Raw genomic sequence first — 16803 nt, 5'->3', positions numbered from 1 at the left:
CCAGTGCAAAAAAAAAAAAAGATATCTATGGTTTCTCAAGAGGGCCAGACTTAAGGCATGCAATCAGCAGCTCTAGTGATGCCTTCCTGAGTGCAAAAAGAGAGTGTTGCTGATCATCGCAAGGCCCTGCCTCCTTCCTTTCTCCCTCCTTCACTTACTCATTTGCCTTGTCTTCCGTTTTATGACAACCTTCATTCTTTGAAATGGTTCATGGGATGAGCAGCATTTCATAGCCTATTGATATTTCTCATCAAGCTAATGCAGCTTGAAAGTAATTATCCACCAAACTTTAGGAGGTAAATTTTTCCGTGTTCACATTTGAAACGAGCTGTTTACTCACAAGTCTGTAGCCGAATCAGGTAACATCCAGCCTCTATGTGCTTGGAACTTTATAACTTTTCAGAATGGTTACTGTCTGTTTCTAGAAATTTACAGGCTGCTGCCAACAACACTTCTACAGACAGGAAGTAATTTCTGGGAGCTAGTTGAATGTGTACATTGGAAAGACTGGAAACTTGGAGTCCTATCCATAGTAGGAGCGGGCAGTGTTAAGAGTTTGGAAAGCAAAGAATAATGATGTCCTTTTCTTTCTGAAAAAGTTGCCTCTTGGAAGAGATGGGATTTAATTTGGTCTTTGGGTGAGGGAGAGAAAGATTTCCATCACCCCTGCTCTAGTTTGGAGTGGCCAATGTGGAAAAGACATGGCCAGGCCTAGGGAACTTGAAGCAGAGGATTTAAATGATTCAGAGGGCGTAGAAGACGATAGTGGTTTTCAAATTCAGAAATACAGGGGAAGCACCCTAAAAGCTTCCTAAAACTGAGGATTTCAGAGCCTATCCCCTAGAAGTTCACTGTCAGTAGACCTGGGGAGGGGTGTGTGGAGGAGTCTGTAACTGCTGTTCAGCTGGCTGGGGTGCAGGTTGGTGGATTATGCTAAGGAACGCCGCTCTTGGTCAGCTGGTTGGGCAGAGGGTCAGCCCTCGGTTTCCTTGTGTGGAGTCATGGTAGCTGCAGTGATGACAGAGGAAAGGGAATGTGCCGGAAGGTGAGGAGGCCCCTTCATTGTATCCCTCACTGGGTGAGTGGTAGAAAATGTGGCTCCAGAGGCAAGAGCGTGAGAAAGATGAAGCTGACCACAGCGCTAATCTGATGGAACCTTTTCTTCTGCTTTTATTTGCCAATACCTGACCCAACGGAACTGCTCCCCCCAGAGGAGAGGATGGAAAGAAGAGAGGAAGGGAGGGCATGTGCCTGCATGCTAAGTTGCTTCAGTTATATCCGGCTCTTTGCAACCCCATGGACCGTAGCCTGACAGGCTCCTCTTCACATGAGATTCTCCAGGCAAAAATACTGGAGTGGTTTGCCATGACCTCCTCCAGGGGATCTTCCCAACCCAGGGATCAAACACACATCTCTTATGTCTTCTGCATTGGCAGGTGGGTTCTTTACTACTAGTGTCACCTGGGAAGCCCTAGGGAAGGAGAGAAGCATTATCAAAAAAAAACAAAACAAAACTGGAGGTGTGTGTTTGTGTGTGTGTGTGTGTGTGATTTTTATAGGTAGTAGCTGGAAGTAAAGTTAAGAAATAGGCTCTCCTGACTTGTCAACTGCAGGTTACAGGTTCAAAGAATTGATTGTCAGGTTTTTGTTTTTTTCCATACAATTAAAGGCTTCCTTGGTGGCTCAGAGGGTAAAGAATCTGCCTGCAATCCAGAGACACAGGTTCAATCCCTGGGTCGGGAAGATTCCCCTGGCTAAGGGAATGGCTAGCCATTCCAGTATTCTTGCCTGGAAAATTCCATGGACAGAAGAGCCTGGTTGGCTGCAGTCCATAGAGTCACAAAGAGTCAGATACAACTGAGAGCCTAACATTTTATACAATTAAATGATGCTTGCTTCTTGGAAAGAAAGCTATGACAAGCCTAGACAGCATGTTAAAATGCAGAGACATCACTTTACCAACAAGAATCTGTATAGTCAAAGCTATGGTTTTCCCAGTGGTCATGTACGGATGTGAAAGTTGGACCATAAAGAAGCCTGAGTACCAAAAAACTGATGCTTTTGAACTGTGGTGCTGGAGAAGACTCTTGAGAGTCCCTTGGACAGTAAGGAGATCAGACTGTTGTAGGAAGGCGGACCCCTTCCAGGGCTCTTGTCTAACGCTCGGAAATGAATTGTCCAAGGAGACGCATGTGCTGCAAAGCAAGAGACTTTATTGGGAAAGGGCACCCGGGTGGAGAGCAGTAGGGTAAGGGAACCCAGGAGAACTGCTCTGCCGCCTGGCTTGCAATGTGGGGTTTTATGGTGATGGGATTAGTTTCCGGGTGCTCTTTGACCAATCATTCTAATTCAGAGTCTTTCACGCATTGCTCAGCCAAGATGGATGCTAGCGAGAGGGATTCTGGGAAGTGGACGGACACGTGGTGTCTCCTTTAGACCTTTCCCGAACTCTTCCAGTTGGTGGTGGCTTATTAGTTCTGTATTCCTTATCAGGATCTCCTGTCATAAAACAACTCATGCAAATGGTTACTATGGTGCCTGGCCAGGGTGGGCAGTTTCAAGCAGTGTGCTTCCCCTAACAAAACCACTCCATCCTAAAGGAAATCAACCCTGAATATTCATTGGAGGACTGATGCTGAAGCTGAAACTCCAATACTGGCCACCTGATGGGAAGAGCCAACTCATTGGAAGAGACCTGGTGCTCGTAAAGGTTGATGGCAAAAGGAGAAGAGGGGTGGGGCAGAGGATGAGATGGTGAGATAGTATCTGCGACTCATTGGATATGACATTGAGCCAACTCTAGGGGATAGTGGAGGACAGAGGAGCCAGGCTTGCTGCACTCCATGAGATCACAGAGAGTTGGACACGACTTAGCTACTGGACAACAACAATAATATATGTGTGTAGACTTATGCCAATTAGCATAAACTGGTTTTATAAAAGAAAAAAAAAACACAATGGAATCTTTAACAACAAAGAGAGAACACTGTGAAACACTATTTTAAGTTCATTCATTTACCCATAAAAACTGGATGACTAGGTGGCATATGAGGCAGTTGTTGTTTTAGGGGGAGGTGGGGAAGGATGGACTGGGAGAATTACCTGACACTTCGATCAAGCTGCTTGCCTGAACAGGAGGGAATAGGGCTTGGGTTTTAACAACCCCATGAGCTGCTATTGTTAGTGCAAATTGTAACCTGTTACTCATTCTTGCTGATCTGTGTTTTCATCTGTAAAATTAGTGTTTTTTTTCCTCTAAAGGCTAAGACTTCTCACAGGTCTTAAATCTAACACTTCATATATATGAGAAGTTAAGAATGACAGCCTTGACTTCCTCTTCTCTATGTAGGCTTCAGTCAAATTCATTTATTTTCTTTCCTTTGATCCCTCAAGTCAGACCCAGAGGTATGCATAACCCATGCCAAACCACATCAGGTCATCTTGAGAGAAAAGAGTGGAGCTCAGATGTGGGAGGAGGCTTTGTAAAGGTTCAGAAACCAGCACTTTCTTGCAGACACCTTTGAGTCAGTCAAGATCCCAGAATTGCGCCAGTTGGTTTTATGTCTTTGGGTATTAGAAACATGCTTCTACAAGGGTCATACCCATAGGTTTTGAACATATACAGATGTATGCTATCCATATTCCTCTTTTCAAAAACAAATTTTAAAACTCCAAAACAAAAGCAGAGAAACACTGCTATTGATTTCTCGATGAAAATTATTCAGAATTGGTGCATTTCACATGTGAACTAAGCAGTTACATATTATCTGAGTAGAGTTTCTTTATTTACTGACTCATATTTGGTTTTCAGTGGAATTTTGTATATTCTGTCCTGTACGTTGAAGAAACTTCATCTTAGTTACATATATAAACAAGCCTATATATATATATATTATACATATCTATATACACACATATATTTTAATACAATTATATATATACCTATGTGTTAAATATATAATTGAGCATACAGTACATATAATTTAATAAAAGTAATATATGTAATATATAAACTTCATCTTAGTTACATGTATAAATAAGGCAATATTACATACATCTATATACACACATATATTTTAATACAGTTCAGTTCAGTCGTTCAGTCATGTCCAACTCTTTGCGACCTCATGGACTGCAGCATGCCAGGCTTCCCTGTCCATCACCAACTCCCGGAACTTACTCAAACTCATGTCCATTGAGTCGGTGATGCCATCCAACCATTTCATCTTCTGTCATCCCCTTCTCCTCCTGCATTCAACCTTTCCCACATCAGGGTCTTTGCAAATGAGTCAGCTCTTTGCATCAGGTGGACAAAGTACTGGAGTTTCAGCTTCAACATCAGTCCGTCCAGTGAACACCCAAGACTGATCTCCTTCAGAATGGACTGGTTGGATCTCCTTGCAGTCCAAGGGACTCTCAAGAGTCTTTTCCAACACCACAGTTCAAAAGCATCAATTCTTCGGCACTAGCTTCCTTTATAGTCCAACTCTCACATCCATACATGACCACAGGAAAAACCATAGCCTTAACTAGAAGGACCTTTGTTGACAAAGTAACGTCTCTGCTTTTTAATATGCTGTCTAGGTTGGTCATAACTTTCCTTCCAAGGAGTAAGCATCTTTTAATTTCATGGCTGCAATCACCATCTGCAGTGATTTTGGAGCCCAAAAAAATAAAGTCTGGCACTGCTTCCACTGTGTCCCCATCTATTTCCCATGAAGTGATGGGACCAGATGCTATGATCTTCGTTTTCTGAATGTTGAGCTTTAAGCCAACTTTTTTACTCTCCTCTTTCACTTTCATCAAGAGGCTCTTTAGTTCCTCTTCACTTTCTGCCATAAGGGTGGTGTCATCTGCATATCTGAGGTTATTGATATTTCTCCCGGCAATCTTGATTCCAGCTTGTGCTTCATCATGCATATTCATGCATATACATAAGTATATGCATATGTGTTAAATGTATGATTGAGTATACAACATATATAATTTAATAAAAATAATATATGTGATATATATTAGGTAAAAAAAATTGCATCATAGAGACTTCCCCTAATGAAGTATACTTCATTAAGGCATGATTGTACATATACACATATTAAGTGGCAAATTATATGATTAACACTTTGTAATGAGAAATAGAAAAGATATTTTTAAAATGTATGCCATGATTGAGCAGTAAGCATTAAATCTGTTCTGAACGTTCAGTCCTGCATAAAAACATACATGCGTGCCTTCCCTGTGCTATACTTTTGACTAGTTTGGTTCCTATAAATACATTACCAGGACTGTTAACAAGAAACAAATGACAGAATGAGCCAGTTTGAATTTCATTTTTAGATTCATTCTAGGGAAGAATAAACTGAACCTAAAGGGAGGCATATAAAACAAAGGGAGAATGAGGTACCTGGAGAATCCATCAAATTGATAATCAGCATTTTTTCAGGATTGCCTCTTTCAAATATTGCCTAATTAGGTAAATGGAAAAAAAAAACTATACAAATAAGGTCATTGATATTAATGATCTGTGTAGAGATATTTTGTTATGCCATATTTAGAGTTATTTTAAGAACATACTTTTATCCTTTGCTGTTTGTAAACATTATTCCATTTAAAATAAACGACTCCTTGTATCACTGGGGTTACTTCGGATCCAACATCACATTTCAATTTTAGTTTTACTATGTAAGTGTTAATGTGAAAGTTAATGATGATTCTTTTCAAACATCATAGACATTCTATCCTGTGAGGATGTATTGGCGATTTGTTCTGTAGATCTCAACATACGCATAGAATCTCAAGATAGTCCAGCATCCACCAATTTTTAAATACCACTAATAGTATATAAGGTCTTTCCTGGTGGCTCAGAGGGTAAAGAATCTGCCTACAATGCAGGAGACCTGGGTTCCATCCCCGGGTCAGGAAGATCCCCTGGAGAAGGGAATGGCAAACCCCTCCAGGATTCTTGCCTGGAGAAGCCCATGGAGAGAGGAGTCTGGCGGGCTACAGTCCATGGGGTCTCAGAGTCAGATACGACTGAGCAACTAACATAGCATATAACTTCCCCACAAAGTGCATGGACACTGACTGGGTAGGAGGCTACACACACTAGTCTGAGTTGCAGCTGCAAGGTGTTTCGCTAGGTGCATTCACGAGCTGAGTGTGAGGCTTAACCTCTGTACCTTAAAATAAAAAGAAAATAATAATTTTGCCTTAGATCTTAATTCCTATCATGTTTAGACACAGGAACCTCAAAATCAAGAATACTGATGACCACTGTATTATAATACCAAATGGATAATTCTGGTAGTATTTCCTCCCTAAACTTTGTAACAGCTTTTTCTATATTAGCACACCGTATTTATCACTTTACCGCACAATGAACCCACAGGGGGTGCTAATTGGTCATTAATTAAATTTTAGCCTTTCAACACTTTTGTATTCTCCAGTGGCTTTATCTGCAGTGAAGTATACAATGTGGCCTCTTTAAACTGCCAAAAATTCATGTCAGCTTTGCGGCTGCCGTGGGTATGATACAGGTAGAATTCAGCTCGAGTGAACACCACTTCAGGACTGTTATAATTCCTTGTGACCCAAAGTTTGCCAACCTTGAATCAAAGCCTACATGCTGGAAAAATATTCAGAAGAGTTTTACATGACAAAACAAACTCATACCCCAGTTTCCTCTTTGATCACTTTGTCTAAACATTCTAGTGTGTTAGGGCAGTTTTTCAAAAAAGCCATTATTAACATGATGAAATGATTTTTCTGAGGTCCATCATTCACCAATAAAGCCATTTTCAAATTTAACTTTGTTAGTGCAAGAATCCCTTTTACTTTACCTCTACTTCAGTGAAGAGATTAACTTACAGGTACAATGATTAACATGGTAACTGAGAAATTTGTTGAGTATATGTCAAAAGATGTGGCTATATCTTCAAAGCTTTATAGGTATATTTCACCCTAGAGCAAAGGATTTTGAAGCAAAATAGAATTTACCCTCAAGAAATTTCTCAGCAAGTAAAATAGTGAGATATTGGGCTGGTGTCAGACCTGTGGAATGTGGTTTCAGGATTCTGAATGCAAGCTATTCCATCATGGGAATTTTACTCCACTAATGAATTAATCACAGCTTGCTGTGTGGAGCTATTAAAGAATGAGCTAAAGCACATTGATTTTCAAGGTAATTATTATTAGCATTCGGAAGATTTTGTTTTGGTATATTTGTTTATTTTTTTATTTTTAAACAAAGATGTCCCTTAAGTCCTTTAAAATTCTTAGAATCTCAATATGGAAAAAAGCAACAACTAAATTAGTTAATTTTTATTCCTTTATAATGTTTTCACATTTTTCAGTTATAACGTAAAGGTAGCTATGGCTTTTAGACTAGCAGTGGTAATTTTAGTACATTTTTATATTGCAGTAGTTTAGAAAGCTGTTTCATACAATGTCATGTTTGATTCTAAGAATATTAACTATGAGGAAGGCTAGAATTTTATTATTTATTTTGTTATAGACAAGCAAGTAAAAACTTTAAAAACATAGTAATTTCTAGAGTTCATATGCTAGTTATCAGACCTAAACACATAGTAGGTGCTTCATAAATGTTGGCTGAACAAATGAGTAAATGAAATAAGCAATGAAGAAGTGCTTCAAATTCTTTGTGGTATGAGGTCATAAATACAAGACTTCTAAGTAATGAAAACGCCTTCTAACTCAAAATAGATGAGATAAAAAGAAAACAGATTTGGGAAATTCACTGTGATGATGGCTGTCATTATTAAAGGAGAGATAAATACGTTAAATGATGTAGAAAGCTCACTGTCACAGCACTGTAAGCAGATGTGTAGCACACGATTGCCAATTATTGAACGCCAAGAGCTTGGTGCTTATCACTAGTTATCTATATCTTTAAGTGAGCCAAAAGATGGGATCAGCAAAGCCGTGCATACCCCTGCCCACCATCCCTGGAAACCGCTTTTCCTTCTGTCTGGCTTCAGAAACACGTCTTGGTTTCCGTGAGAGAGACGATGAGTGTTTTTTAACTGGTTTCACGTCAGCTTTTTCCTCTGATTTGAGAGGTGGAGTTAAGTGTGAACTGCTTAAGAATGCACTGTTTTCTGTTTAATTTGGCGGTAGAAGATGGAATTCATTGAGCTCCGTCTGTTCAAGTGAACTTTAAGCAACAGCAAGCAAAACATTTGTACTTCTCTGCACATGTAATAGAAATGTGTCTGGTGAAAGAGCCAGCTTGGCTCTAAACACCAGGATTACCTAAGGAGGGGCTGAGGTGGGGTGATAACAACTTCTTATCTCTTCTATTGGCTCATCCTAAGCAGTGAACTTTTTTTTTTTAAAGGGAGTATTGAAAGGAAAAATAAATAGCCTCTGAGCTCTGATATCTGGAATTCATCTTGACTGTGTTAAAAAAATGTGTTCCTCCATTGCCTGCTCCTGCAATTTGCTATCATTAATGACTGACCACCCTTTTCCCTTGTAGCCTGTTAATGCATGTAATTGGTCCTTCCAGAACAATGTGTGATATTACAGAATTATAAAGCATCTGTGAACTGTACATAATTGTAAGGTTCACTTTGCTCTTTTGAACACCCAGTAAAGAGTATTCCTTCTCAAGTAGATAAATAAGTTGTATGACAAAGGAGTGAATTTAATGCAGGACTGTGGGTTTTTTTTTCAAAAGTATGATAGTTATGTTACTAAAGTGGCTGCTTTTCTAAAACTGTTGACATTTCTGTTGAGAATGAAAGGAAACAATTGTGTAATAATGCATAATGGTTTATTTACAGTGACCATATCCTTCAGCAATTTAGATCATTGCTTTAAAAATGTGTTGTGCAATTTGGTTAGATGATTTTAAATATGATGATGCAGAGTTGTTACTGTGATGACTCTGGGTTAACGGGACAAATATCCTTGTTACCTGTGTCTACTAAACACATATTTCAAAATATGTTCTCTCTTGATAGCACCTAACTTCTCTCAGCCTTTGTGTACCCAGTATATTTTCCTCAAGGTTCTCAGTTTAATTGTCTTAAGTTAAGGAGTAGAAAAAGGACTATGAACTCTAACATAAAAGTTTGCTCCCTCTAGCAAGCTGGATAAAGAAAGAACCATTTTCCAGTCAGTGCAAGAATTAACCTGGAAAATTGTTTCGATCTCATGTTTATACCTATTGTCCTGCTATTGCTAAGTCACTTCAGTCGTGTCCGACTCTGTGCGACCCTATAGACAGTAGCCCACCAGGCTCCCCTGTCCCTGGGATTCTCCAGGCAAGAACACTGGAGTGGGTTGCCATTTCCTTCTCCAATGCATGAAAGTGAAAAGTGAAAGTGAAGTCGCTCAGTCGTGTCCGACTCTAGCGACCCCATGGACTGACTGCATGCAGCCTACCAGGCTCCTCCGTCCATGGGATTTTCTAGGCAAAAGTACTGGAGTGGGGTGCCATTGCCTTCTCCGCCTATTGTCCTACACTTAAAAAAAAAATCATCCACTGAATGCACTTATTTTGATGTTAAATAATGCAATGATTGGGACTTTGCTGTTGGCTTTGACAGTAAAGAATCTGCCTGCAATCAGGAGACCTGGATTTGAACCCTGGGTAGGAAAGATCTCCTGGAGAAGGAGAAGGGAATGACTACCTACTCCAGTATCCTTGCCTGGAGAATTCCATGGACAGACGAGCCTTGTGTGCTCCAGTCCACGGGGTTTGCAAAGAGTCTGAAATGAGTGAGTAACCAGCAATGATTGTACTGCTAGTGTTTTAAGGATAAAAGAGGTGATTACAAAAGTCCATACTTGGCTTCAGAATTACCTAGCAAAATACTCATTCCAAGGTCATCTGTCTGTAAAGACCCAACATTATATCATATGTATGATAATTTAACACAATCAGCTTGGATTTATGGTTCATTACCTTTTAGATATCACCAAGTATTTATATTTTATTTTCTTGATGACTGAATATAAAGCTATGAATGCTTAAGACACTCTTTGGGCCAGTCCTTAAAGCTGATATTCCAGTGGTTCCGTTAAAAGAAAATGCTAAAATATGTTTATACTGCACATATAAGAAGCTTACATGTGAAAACGTTAATACACGCAACACATATAAGTCTTTTTGTTTACATATGCACCTTTTCTTCCAGCAATGATAGGTGCCCTAGAAACATTCACTAATCTTTGTAACACCCCAGAGGGTAAGTAGCAAGAATTATTATCTTCATATTGCAGGTGAAATACCTAGGTAGGGGCAGATTAAATGACTTGGCCAGGTCACTCTCTAAGTCCATTATGAAGCTAGAAATAAAACTCCAGACTCTTGACTTTTAGTTTTCATTCTGAGTCATTGACCTCCAAAAACAGAGGTACCAGAGCTGTCAGTATTCAGTCTTCTTTTCCACACTTGAAAAGGAACTGGTGATCTAAATCCTGTTTCTGTTAAGGAAATCTTGCACACACATGATACTGAGTCCCTGAAGGGTGGTTTGGCGAGAACCCTGTAGTTACAGTGAATGAACTCAGGTAGCGAAGGACATCAGTAGGCCAGCTTCTTGTGGGGCCAACCCTACAAACAACTAAAAGTATTGGAAGTTTCCATAACTTCAGAGACTCAGATAACTTCTTTAACACATTGAGTCAATCCACTTTGTTATTTGTCTTTCTCCTTAATAATTTCAGGATTGCCCATACTGTTGGAGTCAGCATTCTAAAAGACTTGGTCCCTGCCCTCCAGAAGCATGTAACTTACCCTCTCCTACATTTCAGGCAGATTCTTTACCTTTTGAGCCACCAGGGAAGCCCAACTAAGACCTGCTTGATACTGCAAAAAATTAAAAAAAAAAAAAAAGCTTTAGCATCCCCCTAGACCTTCCTGAACATCTTCTCTTCCTCTTTCTTTGATCTTTTTTTTATTGACTACTTGGGTTGGACTTGAAGGTGGAAGAAAAGCCGGACCCTCAGCAGCATTTTTCTTCCGTAGTGACAGGCTGTAGACAGACATTATCAGCCCCCCATTTGGCTACCAGGCAGCCCCTCCTGGGGTGTATTCGTCTGTCTGTCCCCCAGCAGCCAGGATAAAATCACAGCCAATCTTGGCTTTCTTCTTCCAGGTTGGTCCATGAGGGGCGATGGCTCATGTCAGAGAGGTAGTACTTCCTGCTCTGGTGTCTTTTTCCCTGTGCAAGCCCTCCTTCTAGCATGACTTCACTTTTCTGTTAGTGAGCACTTTCCCCCATAAATATGACCGAACAGGTGTGGCTCTGCCGCTAACTGAGTTTCCAGCTGTCCTCCTCCGATGCAGACCCAGCAAAATCTGTTGTTTTGTCCTTTCAGGCAGACTAGAGAACCATCAAGCCCGAGATGGAGATCTTCCTTGCAGGATATGGCAGTTTTGTTGCCAGAAGATGGTCGGGAAAGCCTGGCTGGCTAACAAAGACAGGCCTTCAGCGGCTGGGTGTAGTTCCAGTTCTGTATCCCCTTTGGCAGGAGCACAGAGGCTGCTGCAGTGTGGCCAGCCAGCAAAATTAGGAAATAAGGACCTCTTTTATTTACTCAGGCTGCTGAATCATGGGCATTCCTGTCTGCTTGGAGAAAAGTCAGGCGGCTCTCCTTTCCACTGCAAATCTCAGGAGTGTTCGAGACTTTCATCTCCGAGTGTTCACACACTTGTTTTAATGTGCTTTATGGAAATGCTGAAACTCAGCAAGTACAGTTGCTGTAGAAAAACATCTGCAGTAACTGTGCACACACATTTGCATCTTTAAATAGACTTTTAGGCCATGGAGTTGGTTTCCAGCAAAGTTGTATCTGTGTATCTTTATTTTTTTCCCCTTTCCTTCTTCCCGTTGTAAGAGGTATAGCTCTCCGAGAGTCAGCTAGTGTGAAGTGATTGATTCCAAAAATTAAAATTTAACGTGGACATGTTAAGTACTTCACATTGAAATGCAGAAAACTTGCCATAACACAAAAAGACATTCCTGTTAGTAGCACTTAGTGAGTGCTGAAGGGAAAAAAAGTTCAAGTTGACTCAGTAATGGGGATTGAAAGAATCCTCCATAGTTTCTTCCAGATGAAAAAAACAACTTGAAATTGTTTAGGTCTGTAGTAGCCATGTAAGCATTGTTTGAGCTGTGCATGCCAAAAAACTTAAGGTGATGGGAATGGGTAGCTTGCAGAGACTAAGGTAGACCTCAGAGAATATTGGCAACACCACCACTAATACAAAAGTCTGGGGCGATACTGATACCCTTAGAGCATGAACTAACACCCCTGGGAGTATCCTCAGTGAGTTCCTTGAGCACCCCAAGGAAAACAGGCTCAGTTATAGTCCTAGCAAATGAGCATTATATAATTTTGACTCTAAAACAGAAATCAACTTTTTGTGGAACCTTTGTTTATTCTTCTAAAGTGGCATTCCCTACTCAAACTTTCTACTTCTGCTCAATGTCCTCCGTTCTGCAGCCTGTTAATCCGGTAGGGCAATTTCCATGCATCTCAGTTACAGAGATACATCATCTGTGATTATCACCTCTTTTCGCCAAGACCAAGTAATAGGGACAGGAGAGAGAGTGAAGAGAAGGTTTCTAGCTCCCTTGAATCTTGGTTTGAGTAAAAACTCCTGACCCTCACCTCACGTGACTGTATTTGAAATTTACAAGCTTAGGAGAACGGTTAGGTAATAGGTATAATCAGGCATGGCCACAGACAAGAACCTGATTTAAGCATGGTGTCAAGGATTGCACCGTGTGTATAATGGTCTATTGCTCTGTAATTCTTGGTGTGTTGTTATAATAATATATCATGCCGAGGCACAATCTGCAATTTAATAATAGATTCACTTGCTAAATTATCAAGCTTAAGTTCTATTCTTTTAGTCTAGATGCATGACTAATTTCTGATTCACTGTTTTCCCCAACTGTACACAGATGATATGTTTGAAAATATTTTTAAGTGAAACAATAGGATATAAGCCAAAATAATAAATGTGTGAAAAGTGATAGATTTTCTTTCTAGAATGCTGAGCCAAATTTAATAAAATATTATAATTTTTATAATATACATATTATATAAATATTATAAGTTTATAATATAAAAATTGTGTAAAATATTAGAAAATTTTAATTAGGAAAAAATATTTCCAGACTTTGTTTTAGGGCTACCAGCTATAGATGGCTTATTTTCTTTAAGGGAAAAGCTAAATCATCATTGAGGTTGTTTTTGTTTTTAATTTTTCAAAATGGTTTCTCTATATGTTGGCTGACAAGTTTACTTGCATATATTCTTTATAGGTATTTACCTTTAAATTGAAATCACACCAGCAATTCTCAAACTCTTTCTTATGCTGGAAACATGTTGGCTTATAGACGGATATAAATGAGGATGCAAAATCATGTGGCTTTCAACTTGTATTGCGAAGCTTTGTTGCAGTGGGCAGGAATCCAGGAATGGTGTTTGGTTGTTTTCTCAGAGTTAGATGGTTGCCATCTGGCATTGATAGTGAGATGGTGTTGTCATCAGTTTCTAGATGCAGGAAAGGAATGATCCTCATCTGTTTCCTGTGGATAAGCAAGAGGTTGATAATCTAGTAAAATCTTGTTACCTTAAAGAAAGCAGACGTGGAATTTGTTTACATAATGCTCGCCAGTTTCTCCTTTTATGTTAATAATATAGCTTGCTAGTGAACTTCAGCTTTGAAGGATTTTAAAATGTATTTGATCGCATTCTAATAGCATCTTATTTGAATACCTCAATAAGATTCTTAACCAGACCTATTCTAATAGAATCACTATCTCCACCAACCCTACTCCATGGTCCTTACTTGTCGGCATTTATGAAAAGTCTTGCTCCTTTGGAGAGTGAAAAGCTTTTGCGATGTCTTCTAATCATGAATGATAGACTAGAATTGTTTTGAAAAGTCAGAAAGAGGTTTCACAGTCTATTTAAGACGTCTCATTTTCCACTTGGATGTTAAGAAAGTGACAGAAGTAAGAGTGTACACTTGCTGCAAACATGGTTAAAAAAAACCACCTAATAGAAGGTAGAGTTACTTTATGGATAGCTCGCTAAGGTTATATCTGGCTTTCAGGCTTGTTTGTCTTCTCTTTGTTACTCATAAATCTTTCAGCATTTACCATAATCATTTATCACTTTTCCTGTTTCCAGTTTTTCACAAGTTGCTTTGTCTCCGCTCACCTCAAAGTACAGGTCCTGTTTGGCTAAGGAAGTTCATGCCGCTGAAGCTTTAGCAAAAGGAAGAAATGGCGGGCCACCTCTTGAACTTTCCAAACAAAATACACTATTACATTCTGACCCTGTGAAACTCTCATTTTTTTTCTTGATCCTGGCTGATCCTAGCCACATGTAATATCTAGTCATACCCTTCTAACATCTAATAATCCATTTTCTGGTCTATGCTATTCGAATCTTACAGTTATTGAAGAAATCCTGGTTGTCTTTTATTACACAAGACATAATTATTATTGTGTTTTCTGTCTTCTTTCATGTGCTTACTTTTTAATATTTTTTTGCTGAATGCAATAAGGTCTGTATCAATAAGAACCCCATAAAAGATTTTGGCCTGCAGAATTGCCTTTTCCTATAAAAACAAGCAAAATGCAGAGGGAATTTTTTATTAAATATTAGACATCTGGGTTGACTGCATTAATTTTAAATCATTCTTGTAATATTTCCTCTTTTCATTTGGTCCTTCAGTTGCTCACATAATATGCAAATCATTTTAGAATGAATACAAAAGAAACATTAAATATATTAAAATCTGCATTTTAATAAAATTGTCAATGCATAATATATACCTTGCTCCTAAGGAAGAATGATAAAAAGTAATAAAGGGGTAATTTAGACATCGAACTATTTAATATTGTTTTATATTTTACAAGCCAGCGAAAAGTCAACGTAGAAGAAAAGCTTTGGGCTCAGATTTGAAAGTGTTCCATCCAAATAGTCTCTCCTTTTCTTCCCCTCACAAGGTTCGGGTTGGCCCCGCCCTGTGTACTTGTTGAAAGAGTACAGTAAACTCGTTCTTGAACTCTCGACCTGGAAAGTGAAAAGTTCCCATCTTCTCGTTGCAGATGGAGTGGATGTAGAGGATGACCCCACTTGCTCCTGGCCAGCTTCCTCACCTTCGAGCAAGGACCAGACTTCCCCCAGCCACGGAGAAGGTTGCGATTTTGGAGAGGAAGAAGGTGGCCCTGGACTCCCGTACCCGTGCCAGTTCTGTGACAAGTCATTCAGCCGTCTCAGCTACCTAAAGCACCATGAGCAGAGTCACAGCGACAAGCTGCCTTTCAAGTGCACCTACTGCAGCCGGCTGTTCAAACACAAGCGGAGCCGAGACCGCCACATCAAACTCCACACCGGGGACAAGAAGTACCACTGCAGTGAGTGCGACGCCGCCTTCTCCAGAAGTGATCACCTGAAGATCCACTTGAAGACTCACACGTCCAACAAGCCATATAAATGTGCCATTTGTCGCCGTGGGTTCCTGTCCTCTAGTTCCTTACACGGGCACATGCAGGTCCACGAGAGGAACAAGGACGGCTCCCAGTCGGGTTCCAGGATGGAGGACTGGAAGATGAAGGACACTCAGAAGTGCAGTCAGTGCGAGGAAGGCTTTGACTTCCCAGAAGACCTCCAAAAGCACATCGCCGAGTGCCACCCCGAGTGCTCCCCGAACGAGGACCGGGCGGCCCTCCAGTGTGTCTACTGCCACGAGCTCTTCGTGGAGGAGACCTCCCTGATGAACCACATGGAGCAGATGCACGGCGGGGAGAAGAAGAACTCCTGCAGCATCTGTTCCGAGAGCTTCCACAGCGTCGAGGAGCTGTATAGCCACATGGACGGTCACCAGCAACCGGAGTCGTGCAACCACAGCAACAGCCCTTCCTTGGTCACGGTGGGCTACACCTCCGTGTCCAGCACGACCCCGGACTCCAACCTCTCGGTGGACAGCTCGACCATGGTGGAAGCCGCCCCACCCATCCCAAAGAGTCGGGGGAGGAAGCGGGCCGCTCAGCAGACCCCGGACATGACTGTCCCCTCTAGTAAACAGGCGAAGGTCACCTACAGCTGTATTTACTGCAACAAGCAGTTGTTTTCCAGTCTGGCGGTTCTGCAGATTCACCTGAAAACTATGCATTTAGATAAGCCAGAGCAGGCCCACATCTGTCAGTACTGCTTGGAGGTACTGCCCTCCCTCTATAACCTCAATGAACATCTTAAGCAAGTGCATGAAGCTCAGGACCCAGGTCTGATCGTTTCTGCCTTGCCCGCCATAGTCTACCAGTGCAACTTCTGCTCTGAAGTTGTCAACGACCTCAACACCCTTCAGGAACACATCCGATGTTCTCACGGATTTGCGAACCCCGCGGCAAAGGACAGCAATGCTTTCTTCTGTCCCCACTGCTACATGGGGTTCCTCACTGACTCTTCGCTGGAAGAGCATATAAGACAGGTCCATTGTGACCTCAGTGGCTCCCGATTTGGGTCCCCAGTGCTCGGGACTCCGAAAGAGCCAGTCGTAGAAGTCTATTCTTGTTCCTATTGTACAAATTCCCCCATATTCAACAGCGTTCTTAAACTGAACAAGCACATCAAAGAGAATCATAAAAACATTCCCTTGGCCCTGAATTATATCCACAACGGGAAGAAATCCAGGGCCTTGAGTCCCCTGTCACCTGTGGCCATAGAGCAGACATCTCTGAAGATGATGCAGGCGGTAGGAGGGGCGCCTGCACGGCAGGCTGGAGAATATATCTGTAATCAGTGTGG

General features: G+C 40.9%; 1 protein-coding gene across 1 annotated transcript in view; it reads left to right on the top strand.

The window, feature by feature from the left end:
* Positions 1–16803, top strand: part of ZNF521 (zinc finger protein 521) — a gene marked incomplete at its 5' end in the record, with an annotated part of 285658 nt that overhangs the window by 117217 nt on the left and 151638 nt on the right. The window contains one exon of the mRNA XM_010828990.1: positions 15105–16799. Within this exon, the coding sequence (XP_010827292.1) occupies positions 15105–16799 (1695 nt within the window). The remainder of the gene's footprint in view (positions 1–15104; positions 16800–16803) is intronic.

Source organism: Bison bison, unplaced genomic scaffold (genome assembly GCF_000754665.1).
Source record: "Bison bison bison isolate TAMUID 2011002044 unplaced genomic scaffold, Bison_UMD1.0 scf7180017864498, whole genome shotgun sequence".
Taxonomy (NCBI): Eukaryota; Metazoa; Chordata; class Mammalia; order Artiodactyla; family Bovidae; genus Bison; species Bison bison.
This window is presented reverse-complemented; position numbering and strand designations above follow the sequence as displayed.